Here is a 20829-nt window from a genome sequence, read left to right on the forward strand (position 1 = left end):
CCCCACTCCTTGATGTCCCAGTGGCCAAGGCTCTGACTCCCCAACTTCTACGGCCTATTAACCTGTTGCCCCTCCACCCCAGCCTCCCAGAGCTGGCACTGTAGGAAGTAGGATGCCAGGCCTGCTGTCAGGGGCCTAGACTTCAGGTGGGAGGCTGAGTTTTGCAGCTGTTGGGCCTGAAGTGACTTCTCTGAGGGGCCCAGAGCCTGGGGAGGGACCAAGGGAAGGGCAGCATGAGGGCAGCACAGGGTATGGTGTCTCCTGCTGGGCTTGGCATGCCCACAGGATGAGGCAGGTGGGGAGCAGCGCCTGCCCGGGCAGCCAGACCTGGGGCTGTTTACAACCCTCTGAACCCAAGCACCATTTCCTCCCTGGAGAACCAAACCCTAGAGCAGAGAGATGCTGTCTGGCTAGAACCCAACGGAAGGAGAGTCTGGTGTATTTCCCTGGTTGGGGGGTGGGCCCAGCTCTTTTCTGGACCCTCTGGATCAACACACGCTTCCCAAATAGGCCCAGTCCTCAGGCAGTGCTTGGTTGCTGCAGGGACAGGACAGAGGCCCCAGGGCACGTGGAAGGATGGAAGTGGCCAGTGCTTGGCGTGCGGCCAGGGAAAGGGGCAGCAGGGCCTGGTGGCAGCAGTGGTGTCATCAGGCCAAGCAGGACTTGCAACGGAGGAACTGGCGGGGGTGGGGGGTGTGAAGCCCCCCAGTCCTTGCTGAGAGGGACCTGAGTCTGAGGCAGCTGCTGGATATGCTTGGCATCCCTAGCTGTCTCTCTGCGCTGGGTCCTATGCTGGACACTAGGGTGTGGCAGACAACAGGACGAGCGAGCAGAGCTCCTGAGAGGAGGGTGAGCCGTGGGCCAGTCAGGGGAAGAGGACCAGCGGCCCTGCTGGGGAGGGCTGAGGGGGGCGCTGGCCTGGGCAGGGTGGGCACCCTCAGCGGTGTCCCTGAGGCTAGTTGGGCAGTCACAGGGAGACCACTCCAGACGCCTCCTCCCTCCTTTCCCAAGGGGGAGCCTCAGGCTCTGGCTCTGCGGGCGTCTGGCAGCCCCACGCTGTTGACACGGGCAAGCAGCAGGCTGGCATGGACCTTTACAAAGATAATCTTTATTGATAATCACAGACCACAGGGGTGAGGCCTGAGGTTTGGGTTCTGGGGTGAAGGAGAACCCCTGTCCCTTGCCCTGGGCCTCTGCTGGCTGAGGAGGGACAAGCTGAGGGGGCCCCCATGGTGCTCAGACAACCAGGGCCTCCCTGGCAGGGCAGGAGTATGGGTGCCACAGAGACAGGCCCTTTGCAGAGCTAACCAGAGCCCACCATCCCCATAGCCCGTGTGATCACGAAGCCCCCGGGTGAGCTGTGCCCTGGCTTGTCAATGATGCCAGTAGAGGCTGGCAGCCGCCCCTCTCGGCACCGGAGACAGTGAGGGAAGGCAGCTGCTGTCGTGAAGAACAAAGACGCTCTGAGGACAGACTTGCCGGGGCTGAGCTGAGGGGCGCACGGAGGCAGGCCCTGCCCGTGGTCTGGTCAGCTGTCCCTGCCACCGCTACTTTTCTGGTCTGAGGCTGTAGCCTTGGTCAGGTTCCCAGCTTCCCTCTTGAGGACGCTGAGCAAAGTCTGGGAGCTCTCCAGAATCTGGGGCCAGAGAAGTGAGAAAGTTGTTGCTGGTCACCTGCTGGGAAGGTCCTAAGCCCCAGCTGTCCTCACACTCAGGTTCTGGGACCTGGCTGTGGGTGCTGTAGCCAAGGGATCCTGTGCGGGGGAAGGCGGAAGCCCAAGGGGACTGGCAGATGGGGTGACAGGACCCTCTTCCCTCCTGAATCTGACCCAAAACACTTCCTCCCCACCCTCAAAGCCAGGCTGGGTTAGCACTGGCCCAAGACGTGGCTCTTCACACTCTAAGCAGAAAGAACCACATGGCTAGCGAGAACCGGATGAAGACCAGGACCCAGGATGCCCCAGGCCCCCCAGACAGCCCCATGGTCACTCCCGCAGCAGCCTGGGTTCCTCAATGGGCCTGGCCACGCTGCCCCTGCCCGACATGCCAGCGAGGCACAGACTGCCCACAGCTGGGAGCCCCAGGCGGTCCTGACGCCCTGCCGCGGCTACACCCCTGCCGCAGCTATCCCCTGATGCTCCGCCTGGCCTCCCGAGCTCCACCTTGAGGTAGGCGGCCTCCGTCTCCGCGATGGTCCGGTCGAACTCGTTGCGAGAGGCAATCTTGCGTGCCAGGTTCTCGTTGACGCGGGCCAGCTTCTCTGTCAGCTGCCTCACCTCATTCTGCAGTCGCTGCTTCTCGTCCTCCTCCTCCTGGATCTGCCGGCACAGCTCCTCCCGCTTCTGGCACAGCTCCTCTATGCCTGGGGAGCCGGGAGGGGCGGCGCTGTGGGCCCAGGGCACGAGCGCGGCGGCGGAGGGCGGGCCTCCTTCCACCCGAGGAAGCCAGAGTCAGGCACCACCCCCGAGCACCCGGCGCGGGGCCTGCGAGCCAGCAAGGGCTCGGGGCCACGGACACCCAGCCCCCGGCACGGAGGGCTCTGCTCAGCCGCGCGATGCCCGCAGCGAGGCGGGTCCAGGGGCACCCCGCTGCGAGCCAGGAACCCGGCCCTGCGGCCCTCCCGACCTCCCCGTCCCGGCTGCGCCGCTCACACTTGACCAGCTCGTTGTTGTAGTTCTGCAGCGCCGCGCCCTGCTGGGTCATGGTCAACGCCGCCGGGGGCCCCGCCACCCCAACCGCCGCGGAACCAGCGCTGTCCGCGCCTGCGCACGACTCCCTGACGGCGCGCCGAACTAGCGCGTCATCGCTGAGCGCCTTGTGCGCGTCATGGCTGCGCGTGCAGACGTGCGTCATCGCCTCGCGCCGTGCCGAGGGGATCTCGGAGCCGGTGGCTGCAGATGGCGGCGGCAGTTGTGGGGGCGGAGGGGGACAGCGACTCCCGGCCCGGACAGGAGTTGTTAGTGGCCTGGAATACCGTGAGCACCGGCCTGGTGCCGCCGGCTGCGCTGGGGCTGGTGAGGCCTGGGAAGAGAGCGGCGGCCCCGCGCGGAGTTTCCGGGACCCTATGCGCTTTGGGGCGGCCACCCTCGGGTTCATACAGCTCTGTCCGTCATCCGCCTCTGCCCTGTCCTGCCACTTTCCACCACCTTTCCGTTTCATTTCGTTCAGCTCCGCTGGCAGCCCTTCCCTAGAATTCGGCCCAACGTCCGGACACCACGGACAGGGGGCAGCGGAGTTTTTACAGCCTACCCCTCAGCTTTTTCCCTTCCCCGCCTCTCCCCACCTCTATGTTGTGTTCCCCTCGCTTCACGGTTTTCTGCGCTCCAGGTGTCTTCCCGGACCAGCGGTGCAGTCCCGCCAAAGGAAGAGGAGCTCCGGGCGGCGGTGGAGGTTCTGAGGGGCCACGGCCTGCACTCGGTCCTGGAGGAGTGGTTCGTAGAGGTGCTGCAGAACGATCTGCAGGCCAACATCTCCCCTGAGTTCTGGAATGCCATCTCTCAATGCGAGAACTCTGCGGATGAGCCCCAGTGCCTTCTGCTGCTCCTTGACGCTTTTGGCCTGCTGGAGAGCCGCCTGGATCCCTACCTGCGTAGCCTAGAGCTGCTGGAGAAATGGACTCGCCTGGGCTTGCTGATGGGCACCGGTGCTCAGGGGCTGCGAGAAAAAGTCCACACTATGTTGCGCGGAGTCTTGTTTTTTAGTACCCCCAGAACCTTCCAAGAGATGATCCAGCGTCTGTATGGGTGCTTCTTGAGAGTCTATATGCAGAGTAAGAGGAAGGGGGAAGGGGGCACAGACCCGGAACTGGAGGGGGAGCTGGACAGCCGGTATGCCCGTCGCCGGTACTACCGGCTCCTGCAGAGCCCGCTGTGTGCAGGGTGCAGCAGTGACAAGCAACAGTGCTGGTGTCGCCAGGCTCTGGAGCAGTTTCATCAGCTCAGCCAGGTCTTGTGAGTAGTCTGTCCTGATGGCCGTGCTCTCGCTCCTTCTGGTTGCTCCCCTGGGTCCAGCTGGCCTCTGCAGAAAGCTGGTGAGCCGTCCTGATAACCAGGAACATGACAGAGAGAGAGTCCCAGGGATTCCTGTGCAGTGTGTCCTGGACACAGGTGTCTCTCTTTTGTCACTCACCTGCAGTCCCACGGATTCATGCCTTGCCCGTGGTAAGGCCCTATGCGGCTTGTTGTCTGCAGCAGCAAATTTCTTAGCAACTCCAAACTTCCTGGACTCTACAGAATTCCACTGTGCCTTTTGTCGACCTTGGGGCAAGGAATGATTCTCACCCTCGTCAACATTCCTTGCCCTGTAATTGTGAACAGAAGCTTGCTGCTGCTTCTCTCCAGGGAGATCAGGTCACGTGAGGGCAAGCAGTCTCCTGTCTGGTTCTCTGGAGAGGAGAGGGTTTTGTTGTGAGAGACAGGTGCTGTTGTAGTCCTCTAGGAATTGTCACACCCTCGGCCATTTGTGGTGCCTTTGTCACATTGAACAGAGGTATAGCCATGCAGCTATTTGAGAGGTCTTAGGTAGACTAAAGGAGTGGTCCTGTTGCTGGCAGAGGTCAGGGTGACCATGAAGGGCTTCTGTTGGGCTCATCCCAGCAAAAGTGACACAGCAACCTTTCTCATTCTCCTCTGGAGTCCTTTTGCCGCTGTAGACCAGAGACTGCACTGAAAGGCACAAACAGTGGCATCTGTGTCTCTGGGGCCAGGGCAGCAGTGCAACTGGATGTCGTTTCAGAGGTGATCCTAGGAGATAAGGGTAGGGCCCCTGACAGCCACGCCTGCTGCCACTGATCACATGGGGAAGTCCAGTGTCCCTACCCGGACAGAGGCCAGCTGGGCAGGGACAGCGGAGCCTGGGAGTGCTCTGTGCTCCGAGTGGCTTACTTGAAGCCTTTGGTACCAGCGCCCCAGGCCAGCCAGGCAAGGAGAGTGGGCTCTGTGCTGTCCCAGCCTTTCCCCTGACGAGGAACAGACACTCCCCAGGGCTGCTCAGTGGAGAACGTGTTGGAATGAGGACCTTGACATGGCTGCCTGGAAATTCCTCAGGGGTCGCAGAGGCCTTGGTTCGGGGCTGGCAGGCACAGTGGCCCCCACAGCTGAGGATTGTGGGGAGGTGCGTGCTGGGTGTGGGGGTGTCCGTGTGTGTGCTGCATGCACTCTACAGGCAGGACCATCCTGGCATGGGGCTGTTCTGGGCTAGAGGGGCCGGTGTGTGCTGTGGGTGCCCCATGGCTAGGACTCTTCTCTAGACATAGGCTCAGTCTGCTGGAGCGGGTCAGTGCCGAGGCTGTGACCACCACCCTGCACCAGGTGACCCGGGAGAGGATGGAGGACCGTTGCCGAGGCGAGTACGAGCGCTCCTTCCTGCGTGAGTTCCACAAGGTGAGGGCCCCTCCTTTGAGCTGTGCCCCGCTGGGGACGGGAGTAGGTTTCTGGCAAACCTGACACCTGGCTTCAGAAGCATCCAGAGCGTGGAGGCCTGGATGGGCCCGGACCGGGTGGTGGCTGGAGCTGTCTTGATGTCGGGTAGAGACCAGTACTTCTGGGCCCTGGTGACAGCGAGGACACACCTGAGGTGCACTCACCAGATCTGCTCAGAATCCCATGGCTGCAGGCAATACCGGGCCAGGGTCCCCAGGGGCTGCCCCAGGCAGGTGTGACGAAGCCGGGCCCACCAGAAGGGCCAGTGAATGGACCCCCTTCTCGAACTGTTTGCTGCCCTACTTGAGTGTGGACTTGCTTGGCCGGTCCTTCATGGACTGACCTACAGCCAGCCCGCACCACAGTGGGCACGAGACACCCTCCCACGGGGCCTCCAGGCATCTGCACTGTTGGGGTGTGGTCTGGGGCTCTGCTGTGGACTCCCAGGGCCATAGGGGAGCTGGGCCCACCCATGTGGGTCCCCCTACCCTGTTCCCACATGTCACCTGTCCCTTCCTCAGTGCTTCAGAGTCCACCTACTGAGGTGCAGATTGGCTGTGATGTCAGGCTTTCAAAGAGAGAGGGCGTCCCCACAGCGGTGGGCAAGAGTGGGCAGTAGGGTGGAGAGGGTGAACATCCATGCGGTCTTGTCACTGGGTAGCAGGTCTGTGGGATGTGTGCACGCCTGGGCCCCCGCGGTGGAATTGCCGTCTAGGGGTTTGTGCTCACTCAGAGACGCTCTTGTGATGTGCGGTGTCGTCTGCATGGCGGGGGAGTGGGGGCTGGTCACATGTTTGGTCTCAAGGGCGTGTTTATCCATTTAAGTGGGGGCAAATGTGCCCGCCAGGCACAGCGCACAGGCCATGTGTGTCCGTCACGTCTCATGCTAGGGCTGCTGTTGCCAGTGATAAGTGTGGGCACTAGTGCGTGTGAGGGGCATGAAGACCGCAGGGGGGCCGGGACATCGCCTTTTGGGCCATCCCCCACCCTGCGGGTTTTGATGTGCTTCCGCCTCCAGACACAGGTGGCCTTCGGGCTCCCCTCGGTCCTGGCCGACAGAGTGGGTGGCTGCGAGGCTCCTCCCAGCCTGTGAGTCAGCCTGGGGCTCACCATGCCTTCCTACAGCTCACGCTAGTGTTCTCCTGACAGTGGATCGAGCGGGTGGTCGGCTGGCTCGGCAAGGTGTTCCTGCAGGACGGCCCCGCCAGGCCTGCGTCTCCTGAGGCCGGCAACACCCTGCGCCGCTGGCGCTGCCACGTGCAAAGGTTCTTCTACCGCATCTACGCCAGCCTGCGCATCGAGGAGCTCTTCAGCATCATCCGAGGTTGTCCGCCCCGGCCTCGGGGTCCTCTCTCCTGTCTGGGGAGCCTTCCTAGGACCTTCGCCGTATCTCCTCTGTGTCTGCGTCTGGGCTCCCTGTGCCTTCACCGTGTCTCTTCTGTGTCAGAGTCTGGGCTCCCTGTGCCTTCGCTGTCGCTCTTGCAGGGGGGTGCACTGGGCAGGGCTGGGACCCTCCCCACCGCGGGCGTCCTCTGTGCCTGGATTAGGGCGGTTGTGGCAGATGCTGGACAGTGCTTCTAGGTGTCCACTGCTGTTCTCCCTTGTTCTTGGCTCTTGCTGGGGACTGGCCCCTGGGTGTTGCTCTATCCACCCTGTGGCATTGTGGTCAAATGCATCAGCACGCCAAAGTGTCCGGGGAGACGTCTGGTGCCTAGCAGGTGGTCTCATCATCTTCCTGGGACTGGCAAGCGCATGTCCTCTCACACACTGCACACACCCTGCGCCAGCCCGCACGTGCACGCACGTCTGTGTCTGTCCCTGAGAGATGTTCCTCTTCTTGTAGACTTTCCCGACTCCCGGCCAGCCATCGAGGACCTCAAGTACTGCCTGGAGAGGACAGACCAGAGGCAGCAGCTGCTCGTGTCCCTCAAGGCTGCCCTGGAGACTCGGCTCCTGCATCCAGGTGCTGTGTGCTGCCCGGCTGCCCAGCGCTCGGGGCTTAGACACTCACCAGGGTGCCCATGTCCAGGGAGCCTGGGGCCCAGTCTGCTAGCCCTGGACTTGGAGGTCTAAGGAAGAAATGGGTTGAGAAGCAGTTGGCGAGGTCCTTAGGGGATCTTGAGTGCCCATCAGCTTGCTTGTTTCTTCTTTGAAAGGAGTCGGGACTGACTGGTAGGTCTGAGGTGATGAGACTTAATTCTCTCAGAGCAGACCACCCTGCAGGGCAGTGCCTGTGAGCAGGTAGAGATGGGGATGGGGGGACAAGGGAACAAGGCTGTAGTGGGGACCTGTGGACCACCTGACTGGCATGGCCAGCTGTCTACTTGGGCGTTGGCCCCTGGGAGGCTGTGGTCCTGGGCACTGCATGACTGCTGGCCTCTGCCCTGGCTGTAGGCGTCAACACGTGTGACATCATCACCCTCTACATCTCTGCCATCAAGGCACTGCGTGTGCTGGACCCTTCCATGGTCATCCTGGAGGTCGCCTGTGAGCCTATCCGCCGCTACCTGAGGTGAGGGCCGCAGCTGGCCCAGGAGCCACTGGGACCCCCGGCATCCTGCTGAGCTCCTTGTGGTCCTGGGGGCAGCCAGAGGGTGTGCTCAGCCCTCAGGACACAAGGTCTCCCCCAGCTGGGGGAGGGCACAGGATCAGGCCCAGGGCTCTTTCCTTTCCTCTTGCCCGTGCCAGTGTCACACGGTGTCACCGTGCCCTCTGCGTGCAGCTGCCAGAGGCCCACCACAGCCCTTCCTCTGCCTCCTCCTCTCCAGTACAGAGAGAATCTCTTCTACTTGGCCTCGCCTTGGTGCTGACCAGCCCCCCAGGCTGACCAGGCAAGGAGAGTGGGCTCTGTGCTGTCCCAGCCTTTCCCACAACAAGGAACTGCCCGGGGTTGTTCAGTGGAGAATGTGTTGGAATGAGGACCTTGACCTGGCTGCCTGGAAATTCCTCAGGGGTTGCAGGGGCCCTGGCTCAGGGCTGGCAGGCGCGGTGGACCCCAGAAGCCGAGCAGTAGGAGCCGGTGGGAATCTGGCGCCTATCTGGACTTGTTTGGTGCTTTGTGGCTGTAACTGGCCTGGCTTCTGGGCCAGTTCCTTTTTTTTTTCTTTTTCAGAAGATACATCGTTACCTTTTTTTTCTTTTTTTTTTTTTGTTTTGTTTTGTTTTTTTGTTTGTTTGTTTTTTTTTTTTTTTTGAGGCGGAGTCTCGCTCTGTCGCCCGGACTGGAGTGCAGTGGCCAGATCTCAGCTCACTGCAAGCTCCGCCTCCTGGGTTTCCGCCATTCTCCTGCCTCAGCCTCCAAGTAGCTGGGACTACAGGCGCCCGCCACCTCGCCCGGCTAGTTTTTTGTATTTTTAGTAGAGACGGGGTTTCACCGTATTAGCCAGGATGGTCTCGATCTCCTGACCTCGTGATCCGCCCGTCTCGGCCTCCCAAAGTGCTGGGATTACAGGCTTGAGCCACCGCGCCCGGCCTTTTTTGTTTTTTTTTTAAGTTCTAGGGTACATGTGCACAACGTGTAGGTTTGTTATGTATGCATACATGTACTGTGTTGGTGTGCTGCACCCAGTAACTCGTCAGCACTCTGGGCCAGTTCTTTTTTTTTTTTTTTTTTTTTGAGGCGGAGTCTTGCTCTGTCGCCCAGGCTAGAGTGCAGTGGCCGGATCTCAGCTTACTGCAAGCTCCGCCTCCCAGGTTCCCGCCATTCTTCTGCCTCAGCCTCCCAAGTAGCTGGGACTACAGGCGCCCGCCACCTCGCCCGGCTAGTTTTTTGTATTTTTAGTAGAGACGGGGTTTCACTGTGTTCGCCAGGATGGTCTCGATCTCCTGACCTTGTGATCCGCCTGTCTCGGCCTCCCAAAGTGTTGGGATTACAGGCTTGAGCCACCGCGCCTGGCCAAGGGCCAGTTCTTTTGTTTTTTTTTTTTGAGACAGAGTCGCCCAGGCTGGAGTGCAGTGGCGCAGTCTCGGCTCACTGCAAGCTCTGCCTCCTGGGTTCACGCCATTCTCCTGCCTTGGCCTCTGCAGTAGCTGGGACTACAGGTGCCCGCCACCACGCCCAGCTAATTTTTTTTTGTAGTTTTAGTAGAGATGGGGTTTCACTGTGTTAGCCAGGATAGTCTCGATCTCCTGACTTCCTGATCTGCCCGCCTCGGCCTCCCAAAGTGCTGGATTACAGGCGTGAGCCACCCCACCTGGCCTTTTTTTTTTTTTTTTCCAAGACAGGCTCTTGCTGTGTCGGAGTGTGGAGGCAGAATCCTGTCTCCCTGCAGCCTCGGACACCTGGGCCTAAGTCTTCCTGGCTCAGTGTCCCTAAGTGCTGGGAGTGCTCTCGCAGCTCCTGCTGTTCCCGTGTAGTGTTGGCTTTATTTGTTATTAAGGAGTCTGACGGGCCTGTCTTTAATACACAGCCTGTCACACTGAGTGTAGAGGCAGGGTCGGTGGTGCTGGCCTAGATGGGGCTGGGACTGGGGTGAGTGGTGGGAGGTGCACGCAGGGTGTCCACACTGTGGACCACAGCAGCACTCACATCGGCAGGACACGGGAGGACACGGTGCGGCAGATTGTGGCCGGGCTGACAGGGGACTCGGACGGGACAGGGGACCTGGCTGTTGAGCTGTCCAAGACCGACCCTGCAAGCCTGGAGACAGGCCAGGACAGTGAGGATGACTCGGGCGAGCCGGAGGACTGGGTCCCGGACCCCGTGGATGCCGATCCAGGTCAGCCCCGCACAGCCCCTTTCACCAGCGGGGTGGGGGCTTCAGCCAGGCCGTCTGCTCTGGACTCATCTCTGTCACAGAGCTTGGCTGTGTCAGGTGTGGCCAGTGTCCCAGAGGCTTGAGGGTGTCAAAGGTCAGGGCCATGCTCCACCCCCCCGCCGGCCTGGGCAGGCCCGTGATGGGCTGTGTTCCTCCGTGGCTGGTCACTGGCTGTGGGGGATGCCCTGCCTCACACTGCTTGTGAGCTGTGGGGTGTTCCTGCCCTGCTACTGCACCTGGCAGAGGAGTGAAGATGTGGGTGGCCCCTGAGCCCCAGACTGATTTGGCCTCAGAGTCCTGTTAGGGTGCCAGCTCCTGCTCAGAGCCCATCTGTGCTTGGCCCTCGTCGGCGAGGGCTCTGAGGGCTGTGGGGCCCAGGCCTGGCCCCTGCCCTGGCACAGATGGTAAGTCTTCAACACATCTTTAGTTTCAGAGGAAAACCCCAGGACCTTTGGCTTGTCCCCTAAGCCTGCATGGGGGTCCCGGGAGGTCCCTGTGAGGTGGGAGGGGCTGGGGATTGAAGCTTTTGCTACAGGACCTGACTCCAGGTCTCCCGGGAGGCGCTGGGCTGCTCCCAGCCTCGAGGGCCTTCAGGAAGAGTCCTGCCAGGCTGTGCTGTCTGGCTGGGCGGGTTGGGAGGGGGGTGGTCCTGTCCTTGCCCCGGTGCCTGTCAGGTGACACCCCTGCCCCCACCGTGCCAGGGAAGTCGAGCTCCAAGAGGCGCTCATCAGATATCATCAGCCTGCTGGTCAGCATCTACGGCAGCAAAGACCTCTTTATCAACGAGTACCGCTCGCTGCTGGCCGACCGCCTGCTGCACCAGTTCAGCTTCAGCCCTGAGCGGTGAGGCCCACGATGTGCTGGTCATCTCCGGGGTACCAGGGCCTTTGCCAAGCCTCTGTCGGGACAGGGCCCTGATCCCGTGCCTGGGGCCTGGTTGGAGCTGTGCTTCCGCCCCCACTCCTGGCTGGAGGTGTGCTAGCCATCGGGGTGCCCACACAGGACCCCTGCTCTGCCTGGGGGGCACCCCCGTGCCCTGCTACAGGTGCTCCTTGGGGCTGGGGCTCACCGCGACACCCTGCCCAGACGCCCATCTTTCCAGGGAGATCCGCAACGTGGAGCTGCTGAAGCTGCGCTTTGGCGAGGCCCCAATGCACTTCTGCGAGGTCATGCTGAAGGTGGGTCCCAGCCCCGCCCGCTGCCCGGCCGCCCCACAGGTCCCCCGTGACACTGGCTCCTCCTCAGGACATGGCGGACTCCCGCCGCATCAACGCCAACATCCGGGAGGAGGACGAGAAGCGGCCGGCGGAGGAGCAGCCACCGTTCGGGGTCTACGCTGTCATCCTGTCCAGTGAGTTCTGGCCACCCTTCAAGGACGAGAAGCTCGAGGTCCCTGAGGACATCAGGGCAGCCCTGGAGGCTTACTGCAAGAAGTACGAGCAGCTCAAGGTACCTCCATGCTGGGCCGCCCCATGGGCCCTCGGCACCCCCATCCCGCGCTGCGGGGCTCCCAGCAGCCTGATACCTGTGGCCGCCCCGTTGTCACCCGAGTGTCTCTGGGTTGGTCCCGTCTCGCAGTCACCCCTGCAGGAGAGGGAGTGGGTCTGGCCCACACTCCATCCGCCTTCCTCGCAGCAACCCTGTGCGCCTGTGAGCGAGAGTCCCTGTGGCCACAGGAGCTTGGGCCGGCTGTGCTGGGCCCAGGTCTCTTGACTGCTTTACGGGGACCCCTGTGGCCACAGCAGGCCCTGCCCTCTGAGCGTTTCCTCCTCTTTCACCATCCGTCCTCTGCCTCTCTGAACCAGGGCTTGGGGTGCCTTGTGTCACTGCAGGGAGGCAGCCGGGGAGCCAGGGTTGCCCTCTGCCCAGGGCAGCGCTCCCGAGCACACCTGACTCCCAGGGCTGCAGCCCTGCCCCCTTCTCCAGGTCCGTTTCCTCGAGAACTACCTTTGCAGGCTCCAGCGGTGCTTGAGGACTGGGTCTGTGGGTCTGTGGTGGGAATAGGAGGGAAGCAGATGTGGGGAGTGGAGGAGTGAGCCCTGGCCTGGAGGTCACTGGCACACGGGGACAGTGTGCCCAGAGTGATGGTGTTGGCCACGTTTGGCTCACATGCCCTGGCAGCACTGCTGATCCCAGCAGTCCCAGGACAGGCGTCCAGAGCCCGAGGGATGGGACCAGGCTTGGAGGTTCTTTCCCTGAGCTCATAGTCAGGTGAGATGTGTCGGCTGGGGGAGGAAGGGGTTAGGACAGCCATCACAGGCAGGTTCCAGGGCTTTTACTGTGATGTGTGGGGCCTGTGAGGCCTCCAGTATGCCCAGCAAGTGCTCAGGACTGGGGGGAGCTGGGCACCCCAGCGGGGGAAATGTGAGGAGAGGGTCCTGGGGCACAGCCGGCATCCAGGCTGCAGGCCCCAACCCCAGGTGCCCCAGGAGCCCCAGGAAGGGGCTCAGCCTGTCCAGCCTCAGCCAGGGCCGGAGGAGCAGTCTTAGGACAGAGCCGCCAGGAGGCTGGCAGGTGGGGCTGAGTTCAAGGGAGGGTCCGCAGCTTCTCCAGGTCTGCTCTCAAGAAAGCTGGACTTAGATGTGTGTTCTTTTTTTCTTTTGCAAGTAAGAGGGCCTTGCTGTGTTGACCGGCCAAGGGAACTTACTCCTAGGGGAGGGCAGGGTAGTACCAAGGGGTGCGCTTCCTTCCAGAGACAGACAAGGGGAGGCCAGGCAGAGGCGCCCAGGGCGGGAGGCTAAAGGGCTCTGGTAGGGCCGGGCCGCTGACCACGGTGGCGAGTGCCTGCTGCCTCCCTCCAGGCCTCAGCTTGGCTCTGGAAGAGTCCAGGTGTCCCTTGCAGCTTGTGGAGGGTCCGTGTGGCTCCTGCCTGCTCTTGGTGGAAAGGAGGGCCCTGGAGGGGGTCTGGGTGGCTTACGCCTGCTTCCAGTTGAAAGGAGGGCCCTGGCAATCCCTGCACCTCCAGCTGTGGCCTGTGCTACAGCCTGGCATCTCTGGAGCCTGCGGGCACCGTGCCCCGCTGCATTCTGGTACACATCATCCGTGTGGCTGGGCTGCGTGCTCGGTCCCTTTCCCCTGCCCCTTCTGGCTGCCTCAGGCTCTCCAGTGCCACTTCCAGGTGAGGTCCCACTGGCCTCCCTCCAGGGTCCCGCCTCGGGTCCCAGGCATGGCTCAGCCACTGCCCATTGCTCAGGCCTGAAGTGCTGGGACAGCCACACTCCAGTGCCCTTTGTCTTAACCTCAGTGGGACACAGGAGTAGCTCAGGAAGGCCCTGGGGCTGTGCTGAGGGGTCCCACCAGCAGAGCTCCTGGCCGAGGGACCTTGCTGGACACCTGGCTGGCCATGCAGCCCGCAGCGTCTACCCCTGAGCCGGCTGCTTCTGAGCCCTTGCATCCGTCCTGCTGCAGGCTGACCAGTGGCGTTTGTGGAGGTCACGGCCTTGGAGCCAGAGCTAGGACCAAGGCAAGCCACTGACTCCTCCTCCATTTTCTGTCCGTAGAGAGGGTTGTTTCTGTTAAGAGCTGCCGGATCCTGGAAGGACTCAGGAGCCCTTGGCCCACAGAGCAGGTGTGTCAGTGCCCCGGTACCACCGGCACAAAGTACCACAAACCAGGGGCTTAGAAGAAACGTACCATCTTACAGGCCAGCAGGGCCCCCGACGGCTCTAGGGGAAGCTGCCTCCTCCTCTCTTCCAGCTTCTGGGAGCTCCAGGAGCTCCTGGGCCTGTGGCTGCCTTGCTGTGGTCTCGGCCGTGTCGCCCGTGTCTCTGTTCCTGTCTCCCTCTTAGAAGGACACTCACTCTATTCCAGGGTGATGTCATTTTAATTACATCTTTAATGACCGTATTTCCACATAAGATCCCATCAGAGGCACTGGGAGTTAGGGGTTCATGTATCTTTTTTCGAGGGGCACAATTCAGTGCATAACACTCTGCCCCATGGCGGGTCCCTCCAGCGTGCAAGTGACAACCCCAATAGCCCCCAAAATCTTCACCATTTCAGCATCAACTCCAAGTCCAAAAATCCCATCTAAATATCGTCCACACAAAGTTCCACATCTCAGCATGTAAGTACCACGTAAACGAGGTGCGGGCGAGGCTTGGAGTGTACTCCACTCCTCTCCAGCTGGGACACTGAAATCAGGCAACAGATGATCTGTTTCAAAAGTTCCACCGTAAGACAAGCATAGACATTCCCACCCCAAAAGGAAAACCTGGGAGGAAAAAGGTTGGCAGGTCCCAAGTGAGTTCAAACCCAGCAGCTGAAATTCCAGTTGACTTCCAGGCCTGCGCATCCTCTTTGGCTCCCTGCTCCGTCCTCGGCCTGCAGGGGCAGCCCCACCTCGTCAGCTTCAGCCTTGGCCTCTGCGGCTCTGCTCTTGGAGCCTGGCTTCCTTTCAGTCCAGCCTGGCAGCACTTCAGATGGTATAAAATTCTCACACACCTTGTTGGCTTATCATGCAGCTCACCAGTGTCCCAAGTCCTCAGACAGGTGGATCCACAGCCCTTTCCCGGAGGCCCCACCTGTCCCTGTCTGCTGCTGAGATGGTTAGTTGGATGCACAGGTCACATCTCATCTCTAGCAAACCCTGGTCCAACCACACCCTTGGCCACGTCTCAGAGCTGCCTGGGTACAGCATTTTTCAGGTCCCCAAGGGCTGGTGCCTTTTTGCTTAATGGTTCCTGCCTCACTGATGGTTTCCCTCTTGTATTCTGCTGTAAGTAGCAAGGAGAAGCCAGGTGGCACTTGCCACACTGCTTGGAAATATCCTCAGCTGAGTGTCCAGGCTCATCAGCTGTAGGCCCCACCATGCACCCAGCAGTAGAGCACCAGCCAGCCAAGCTCTCTGCTGCCTCCTCCGGTTCCCAGTAGCACAGTCCTTGCCACCTGAGACCTCACTGGAAGCACTTGTTGGGTCGGCATTGCTGCTGGTATCCAGTCTGTGATGCTGTGTGTGTTCTGCAAGACGCCGGCAGCTCTCCTCTCCCGGCCATTTCCAGGCTTGTCTTCACGCCTTTCTACCAACAGTCGCGCAGGCCCTCAGCATAGTTCTTCCAGCCTCTCCCCATCACCCGCTTCCAAAGCTGCTGCCACAGTTCTCGGTGTTGGGTTTCCACAGCGCCCTTCCTGGTACCAAAATCTGTTCATTTCTTGTGGTTGCCGTAACGCAGTGTCACAAACTGGGTGGCTTAACAAAACAGAAATAGATTGTCTTCGTTCTGGAGGCTGGAAGTCCAAGATGAAGGTATTGGCAGGGCCCCGTTCCCTCTGAAACCTCTTAGAGACCTCCGTTGCCCCCCAGTTTCTGGTGTTTGCCACAGCCCTTGGTGTTTCTTGGCTTGTGGCTGCATTGCTCCAGGTGGCCTCTGTCTTCGTGTGGCTGCCTCCCCGCCTACCTGTGTCTTCCCATCTTTCCTTTGCTTAGAAGGACCCTGGTCATTTGGATTAGGGTGCACCCCACTCCAGTGTGACCTCAGTTATATCTGCATCAACCCTGTTGTAAATACAGCCACATTTCCAAGCACTGGGGGTTAGGAGGCAGATGCAGCCTTTTCGGGGCACACCTTATGACGCTGGCCCCATTGCCATTTCATGGTGGCTGAGCAGGTAGGGACCCCATCCAGTCCTGTGCTCTGGCTGCTCACCTGCCTGCCAGAGTGGGGTGGGGCAGGTGGCTTTGGGGGCCCCTTTCTCACCCAGTACCAGGTGGCAGAGCCCATGGGCCTGAGCCCCCTGCAGCCGAGCTGCCCAAGCTGACCCTAGCCCTCCTTAGGCCATGCGGACCCTCAGTTGGAAGCACACCCTGGGCCTGGTGACCATGGACGTGGAGCTGGCTGACCGCACGCTGTCTGTGGCAGTCACCCCGGTACAGGCGGTGATCTTGCTGTATTTTCAGGACCAAGGTGAGCCCACCAGCCCCTAGCTAATCTGCCCCGGCCACACGGCCCAGCTGTGGGTGAGGGACTGTTCCCCAGTGAGGGTGTGGTTTGGGGCAGCTGCGCCAGCAGGCAGCACCCTTCCCTTTCCCACGGGCAAGGCAGGGTGGTCTGGGAGCCCCCCGACCTCTGGGCTGACAGGAGGCAGGGGAGGTGCAGCCTGTGCCCAGTCTGCCCAGTGTCCCGCTCACTCTGCACACAGCCAGCTGGACCCTGGAGGAACTGAGCAAGGCAGTGAAGATGCCCGTGGCACTGTTACGGCGGCGGATGTCTGTGTGGCTGCAGCAGGGCGTGCTGCGCGAGGAGCCCCCCGGCACCTTCTCTGTCATTGAGGAGGAGCGGCCTCAGGACCGGGACAACATGGTGCTCCTGGACAGTGACGATGAGAGCGACTCCGGCATGGCCTCCCAGGCTGACCAGAAGGAGGAGGAGCTGCTGGTGCGTGTGCGGGCCTGTGGGGGGCGGTGGGGAAGGCCTGCGGGTGCCTGATGGGGGCTGGCCTGTGTCCGCAGCTCTTCTGGACATACATCCAGGCCATGCTGACCAACCTGGAGAGCCTCTCGCTGGATCGTATCTACAATATGCTCCGCATGTTTGTGGTGACCGGGCCTGCGCTGGCCGAGATTGACCTGCAGGAGCTGCAGGGCTACCTGCAGAAGAAGGTGCGGGACCAGCAGCTCGTCTACTCGGCTGGCGTCTACCGCCTGCCCAAGAACTGCAGCTGATGCACCCGCCCACCTGCCCGCCAGGCGCTGCCCTGCAGGTGCTCTCATCCTCCCATGCCAGCCCCTGCCCGCCTGTGTCCCAGAATGCACTGCTCAGGGGCACGCCCCTCCCACCCCCCACAGTGTGCAGATTAAAGCAAGTCAGGTCATCTTTTTCTATCCTGGTGGCTTTGTGGGGCCCCCCAGATGCCCCTCTATCCTGGGCCTCTCTCAGCCTGGCAGGGCCTGCTCCTCAGCAGCAGGCGAGGGGCCACCCAGGCCTACACATCTGCACTGGGAATCAGCCTCCTGAGAGCTTCCCGGGCCGCCCTCGCCCGAGTGCTCAGGAAGCCGCGTGTGAAGGCCCACGTCACACCTGGGCCATGGCTTAGGCAGCCACGTCCTGAGGCTTGGTGCTACCTGCCAGACCTTCAGCTCCATCCCTGTGCCTCTGGCCTTTGAAAGGAGCCCTGGGGTCACCCTCTGCTCAGCCTGTGCCCACCCCCACGTGCCAGACTAGGAGGTCTCCGGCAAGGCTGGGTGTTGCGTGGGTTTGGTTGGAATTGCTTAGGCTGGCAAATGACCTCTTGGCCAACACGCCTCATCTCCGGCAGCAAGGCTCTGCTCAAGGCTATGCCCTGGTGGCCAGAGGGACTGGGCACTTGTCCCCTGCTCCACACTTGGGCAGGGTGGCCGCAGAGCTCAGCCTCACAGGTGTGCCTTGGAAAGGCAGGTTGCCTCCGTGTCCCCCACATGTGTGGTCATGCGTGTGCAGGCTGCCCAGGGCCTGTCCCAGAGGCTGGCACTGGGAGAGGGAGATGCCACAAAACTGAACAAGGGCCCTAGTGTCCAGCTCTGGGCTCTTTGCTGCTAAAACCTGGGCCTCCTAGAGGTGCCATTTCCAGGCCAGACATGTTCCACCCCGATGGTGCCGTCCTCCCGGGGGACAAAGGCCCTTTGAACTGGCGCCTCGAGTCCCGCTCCTGCTGCAGCACCTTCCCAGGCTGTGAGCTGCGCCTGGCTTCAGTGCTTCCGCCCAATACCCTTGCTGGTTCCCACGTGTCCACTGTCCTGGGCTCCTGCAGCCGCCGCCCAGCACCCTCCCACCTCTCCAGATCTGGCCTGTTTGAGCCATCCTGCTCTGTGGACATGCCTGCACCCTCCTGACTCTGGAGAACTCTGTTTGCCTCGGGGCTTGAAGGAGGAAGTGGTTGGGATTAGGCAGGTGTCAGATGCACAGCCTCTGGCCATCAGGCCTCTGCCCTGCCAAGGAGGGTGGCTTCCGCCCGTGTGGTATCTCCTCTCTAGCCCTGGGCCCTGCCACCTGCTCCACTTCACTCCAAGGCTGTCTGTGCTGCTGTCACAAAGAGGGACTCCTCTCCTGAATTCTGGTGTGGGGGGGGTCCCGATTGCTCTGACGCCCACTGTCTCCCCTCAGGCGGTGGCCTTGCCTGGATCCCGCTGACCATGGCCACCACCTGGCCCCAGGCTGGGTGTGCCATTGTCTTAAGCAGGATACAAACCTGTTGGGCTGGCCTGTCCGGTGTCACTGCCAGCCTGGCTCTGGCACACCTTTTGTTCTGTGTCTGTGGATTCCATTGCTGGATGTGTCCTGAAGACAAGGGTAAAAGGTGCATGTCAGGTCATGGTGTCACTCAGCAAGTCAGAGGTCCGAGGACCCCAGCAGGAGGGTGTCTGTCAATAGGCAAGGGGGTCCCTGGTGACCAGGGCCACTGGGGCCAGGCTGTGCCTGCCCTGCCCCCCCACCCCACGCCCCATGGGTCCTGAGCTGGCAGGAGGCCTGGCTTTGGTTGGCTGTGGGGCAGGTGTTTCCTTCTGCTGCCTGGCGGTTTGCTTGGCAGGTTCAGAGGAGGGGAAGCTGGGAGGGCAGGGGCCTCCCAGCCTGGAACAGCAGGTTCAGGAAGGAGGCTGAAATTAACCCTGGCCATGCTGGCCTGTGGTCAACTTCCTTGGGCAACGCTTGCCTTTTCAGCAGAGGGAACAGCCCCTGGGGCTCCAACTTCAGTGACACCTTTAGTCTGGAGCCTTGGATGGGGGATGTCCAGGAGGCAAGGCTTGGGGTCCTGTTCAGATAGGGGTGGCCAGTGTGTCCCAGACCTTTCCAGGTTGATGGGGGATTCCCTTGTGTGCCACCAGCCCTTCTGACCTGAGCTTTGCCAGGGCATGAACCAGACCCTCCCAGAAGCAGTGGGGAGGGAGGCTGAGTGCAAGCCCACCCGCTTAGCCCTCCTTGGCCCCTTCCTGCCCCGGCTCTGGAGGAAGGTGACCTGCAGCCAGCTGGGGCCCAGCCCACACGCTGAGCTGCCGCAGTCCTTATGCTGGGAGGGAGCTGAGGCCGCGGCTGCCTACCGCCCACCCCCCAAGGTTGCCAGGCCACTGCACCCACATCAGGGCCTGGAGTGCTGCCCACCCCCTTTCACTGTGAAGGACTTGGCTGGGTGTGGTGGCTCACACCTATAATCCCAGCACTTTGGGAGGCCGAGGCGGGCAGATCATGAGGTCAGGAGATCGAGACCATCCTGCTGAACATGGTGAAACCACTGTGAAGGACTGCCCGTAAGACCAGGCCAGCCCCATTGCTGCCTCTGCCTCAGAACAGGCCTGAGCTGGCCGTTCTCTCAGGCCTCTGTCCACCCTACCTGTCCCATTCCCAGGGCTGCTTTTGTCAGTGGCTCCCTGAATCGCGGTGCCCAGGGGCAAATGACACACTGGCACCATGAGGCCCCCCCACCCCCACCTCACAGTCCCACTGTGAAGTCAGCGCCTTCCAATAGTTCCGTCAGAGGTGTGCAGTGGGGCCAGGGCTGGACATGGCCCCTGGTCCCCAGCCTGCGTCCTGCCTGCGTGGCGGCCCCGTGGGCCTCACATGTCTGTCTCTTCTGCTCATCCCTGCTGCAGGTGCCTCCTCCTGCCCCCGCACCCCGCTCCCAGCCAGGGCTCCCCTTTCCCAGGCAAGGCGGGAGCTCTGGTGTCCTGGTGGCCACCAGGGCAGGGGCAGACCTGGGGGCCCTCCACAGGCAGGTGACCGGCCCCGTGGCTATGTGGCCCTGTCTCTGCAGCTGGAACCTACTGTGAATGCAGCCTTGGCCTCAGCCAGGAGGCCCTCATCGCCCTCCTTGTGGTGCTGGCGGGCGTCAGTGCCAGCTGCTTCTGTGCCCTTGTCATCGTGGCAGTTGGTGTCTTGCGGGCTAAGGGGTGCGTGAACCCCGGGGCCGGGAGTGGATGGGAGTGAGGCCAGGCTGCCTGCCCTGGGCCCTCGGTCTTGCAAGCGGGGCCTTTACCCCCTGGGTGGGCTGTCACCTGGGGTAGGAATGGTGTTTCCTAGGCGTGTGTTGGGGGAGGTTCAGGGGCCCAACACTGTTCCAGGACTCATGTCGGCCTTCATCCCCTTAGTGAAACATGCCCGAGACGAGTGGACAACAGGTGAGCACCAGGGAGGCCCTTGCGGGGGGCGGGGGGGTGCGTTGTCTCAAGGGAGGTCCTGGGGCGGGGCGTGCTGTCTTAGGGGAGGCCCTTGGCACGGGAAGCGATCCCAAGAGAGTCCCTGGAGGAGGAGGGGTGCTGTCCCAGGGGAGGCCCTTGGTGGGACTGCGCTGTCCCAGACACTGGCCTGCCCTGGAGGATCAGGACTTCACCAGCTTGTGCTGACCTGGCCCCTGTCATGCAGGTTGGTGGAGAATTTTGGGGTCCAGGAAAATCGCATGGACCTGCACCCGGTATATGTGGAGTCCCAGCTAATGGATGCTGACCTGGAGGTCTCCATGATGCCACCACTAGAGGATCAGAGCCTTGTGGCCATTCCCATGGAGGCTTCTCCAGAGGAGCCACCACCACCCCCGCCTCTACCACCTGAGTAGGGCTGAGGGCAGCTGGGGGAGGGGAATTAAAGTGTATTTAGTGGTTGTGCACTGTCCTCCCTGCAGGCTCTCACACCCCTCAAGGCTGTATCACGGGGGGTGCACACGCATATGGGTCTCATCAAAGCAGGGCGC

General features: G+C 61.7%; 3 protein-coding genes and 1 long non-coding RNA gene across 4 annotated transcripts; 2 read left to right on the forward strand and 2 right to left on the reverse strand.

Moving 5' to 3' along the window:
• Window positions 1-1088: 1088 nt before the first annotated feature.
• On the reverse strand, window positions 1089-2821 carry SSNA1 (SS nuclear autoantigen 1). Its single transcript, XM_033238441.1, has 3 exons — window positions 2651-2821; window positions 2162-2361; window positions 1089-1636 (listed from the first exon to the last, which is right to left on the reverse strand). The coding sequence occupies exons 1-3, from the start codon at window positions 2700-2702 to the stop codon at window positions 1529-1531; spliced, it is 360 nt and encodes a 119-aa protein (XP_033094332.1). The 5' UTR covers window positions 2703-2821; the 3' UTR covers window positions 1089-1528.
• Window positions 2791-16988, forward strand: ANAPC2 (anaphase promoting complex subunit 2). Its single transcript, XM_033238431.1, has 13 exons — window positions 2791-3013; window positions 3327-3949; window positions 5248-5380; window positions 6569-6743; window positions 7263-7382; window positions 7814-7931; window positions 9956-10137; window positions 10878-11019; window positions 11279-11354; window positions 11422-11625; window positions 15950-16079; window positions 16315-16550; window positions 16625-16988. Exons 1-13 carry the CDS (start codon window positions 2897-2899, stop codon window positions 16835-16837), a joined length of 2469 nt encoding a protein of 822 aa, XP_033094322.1. The 5' UTR covers window positions 2791-2896; the 3' UTR covers window positions 16838-16988.
• LOC117099112 lies at window positions 15165-19544 on the reverse strand. Its single transcript, XR_004443695.1, has 3 exons — window positions 19477-19544; window positions 18340-18428; window positions 15165-15364 (listed from the first exon to the last, which is right to left on the reverse strand). It is a non-coding gene; the product is annotated as an uncharacterized LOC117099112 (long non-coding RNA).
• A 47-nt stretch (window positions 19545-19591) lies between these two features.
• On the forward strand, window positions 19592-20820 carry TMEM210 (transmembrane protein 210). Its single transcript, XM_033238438.1, has 4 exons — window positions 19592-19735; window positions 19897-20032; window positions 20231-20260; window positions 20505-20820. The coding sequence occupies exons 1-4, from the start codon at window positions 19648-19650 to the stop codon at window positions 20692-20694; spliced, it is 444 nt and encodes a 147-aa protein (XP_033094329.1). The 5' UTR covers window positions 19592-19647; the 3' UTR covers window positions 20695-20820.
• Window positions 20821-20829: the final 9 nt, after the last annotated feature.

The sequence above is a fragment of the Trachypithecus francoisi genome, unplaced genomic scaffold (assembly GCF_009764315.1).
Source record: "Trachypithecus francoisi isolate TF-2019V2 unplaced genomic scaffold, Tfra_2.0 Lachesis_group16, whole genome shotgun sequence".
NCBI classification, from domain to species: Eukaryota; Metazoa; Chordata; class Mammalia; order Primates; family Cercopithecidae; genus Trachypithecus; species Trachypithecus francoisi.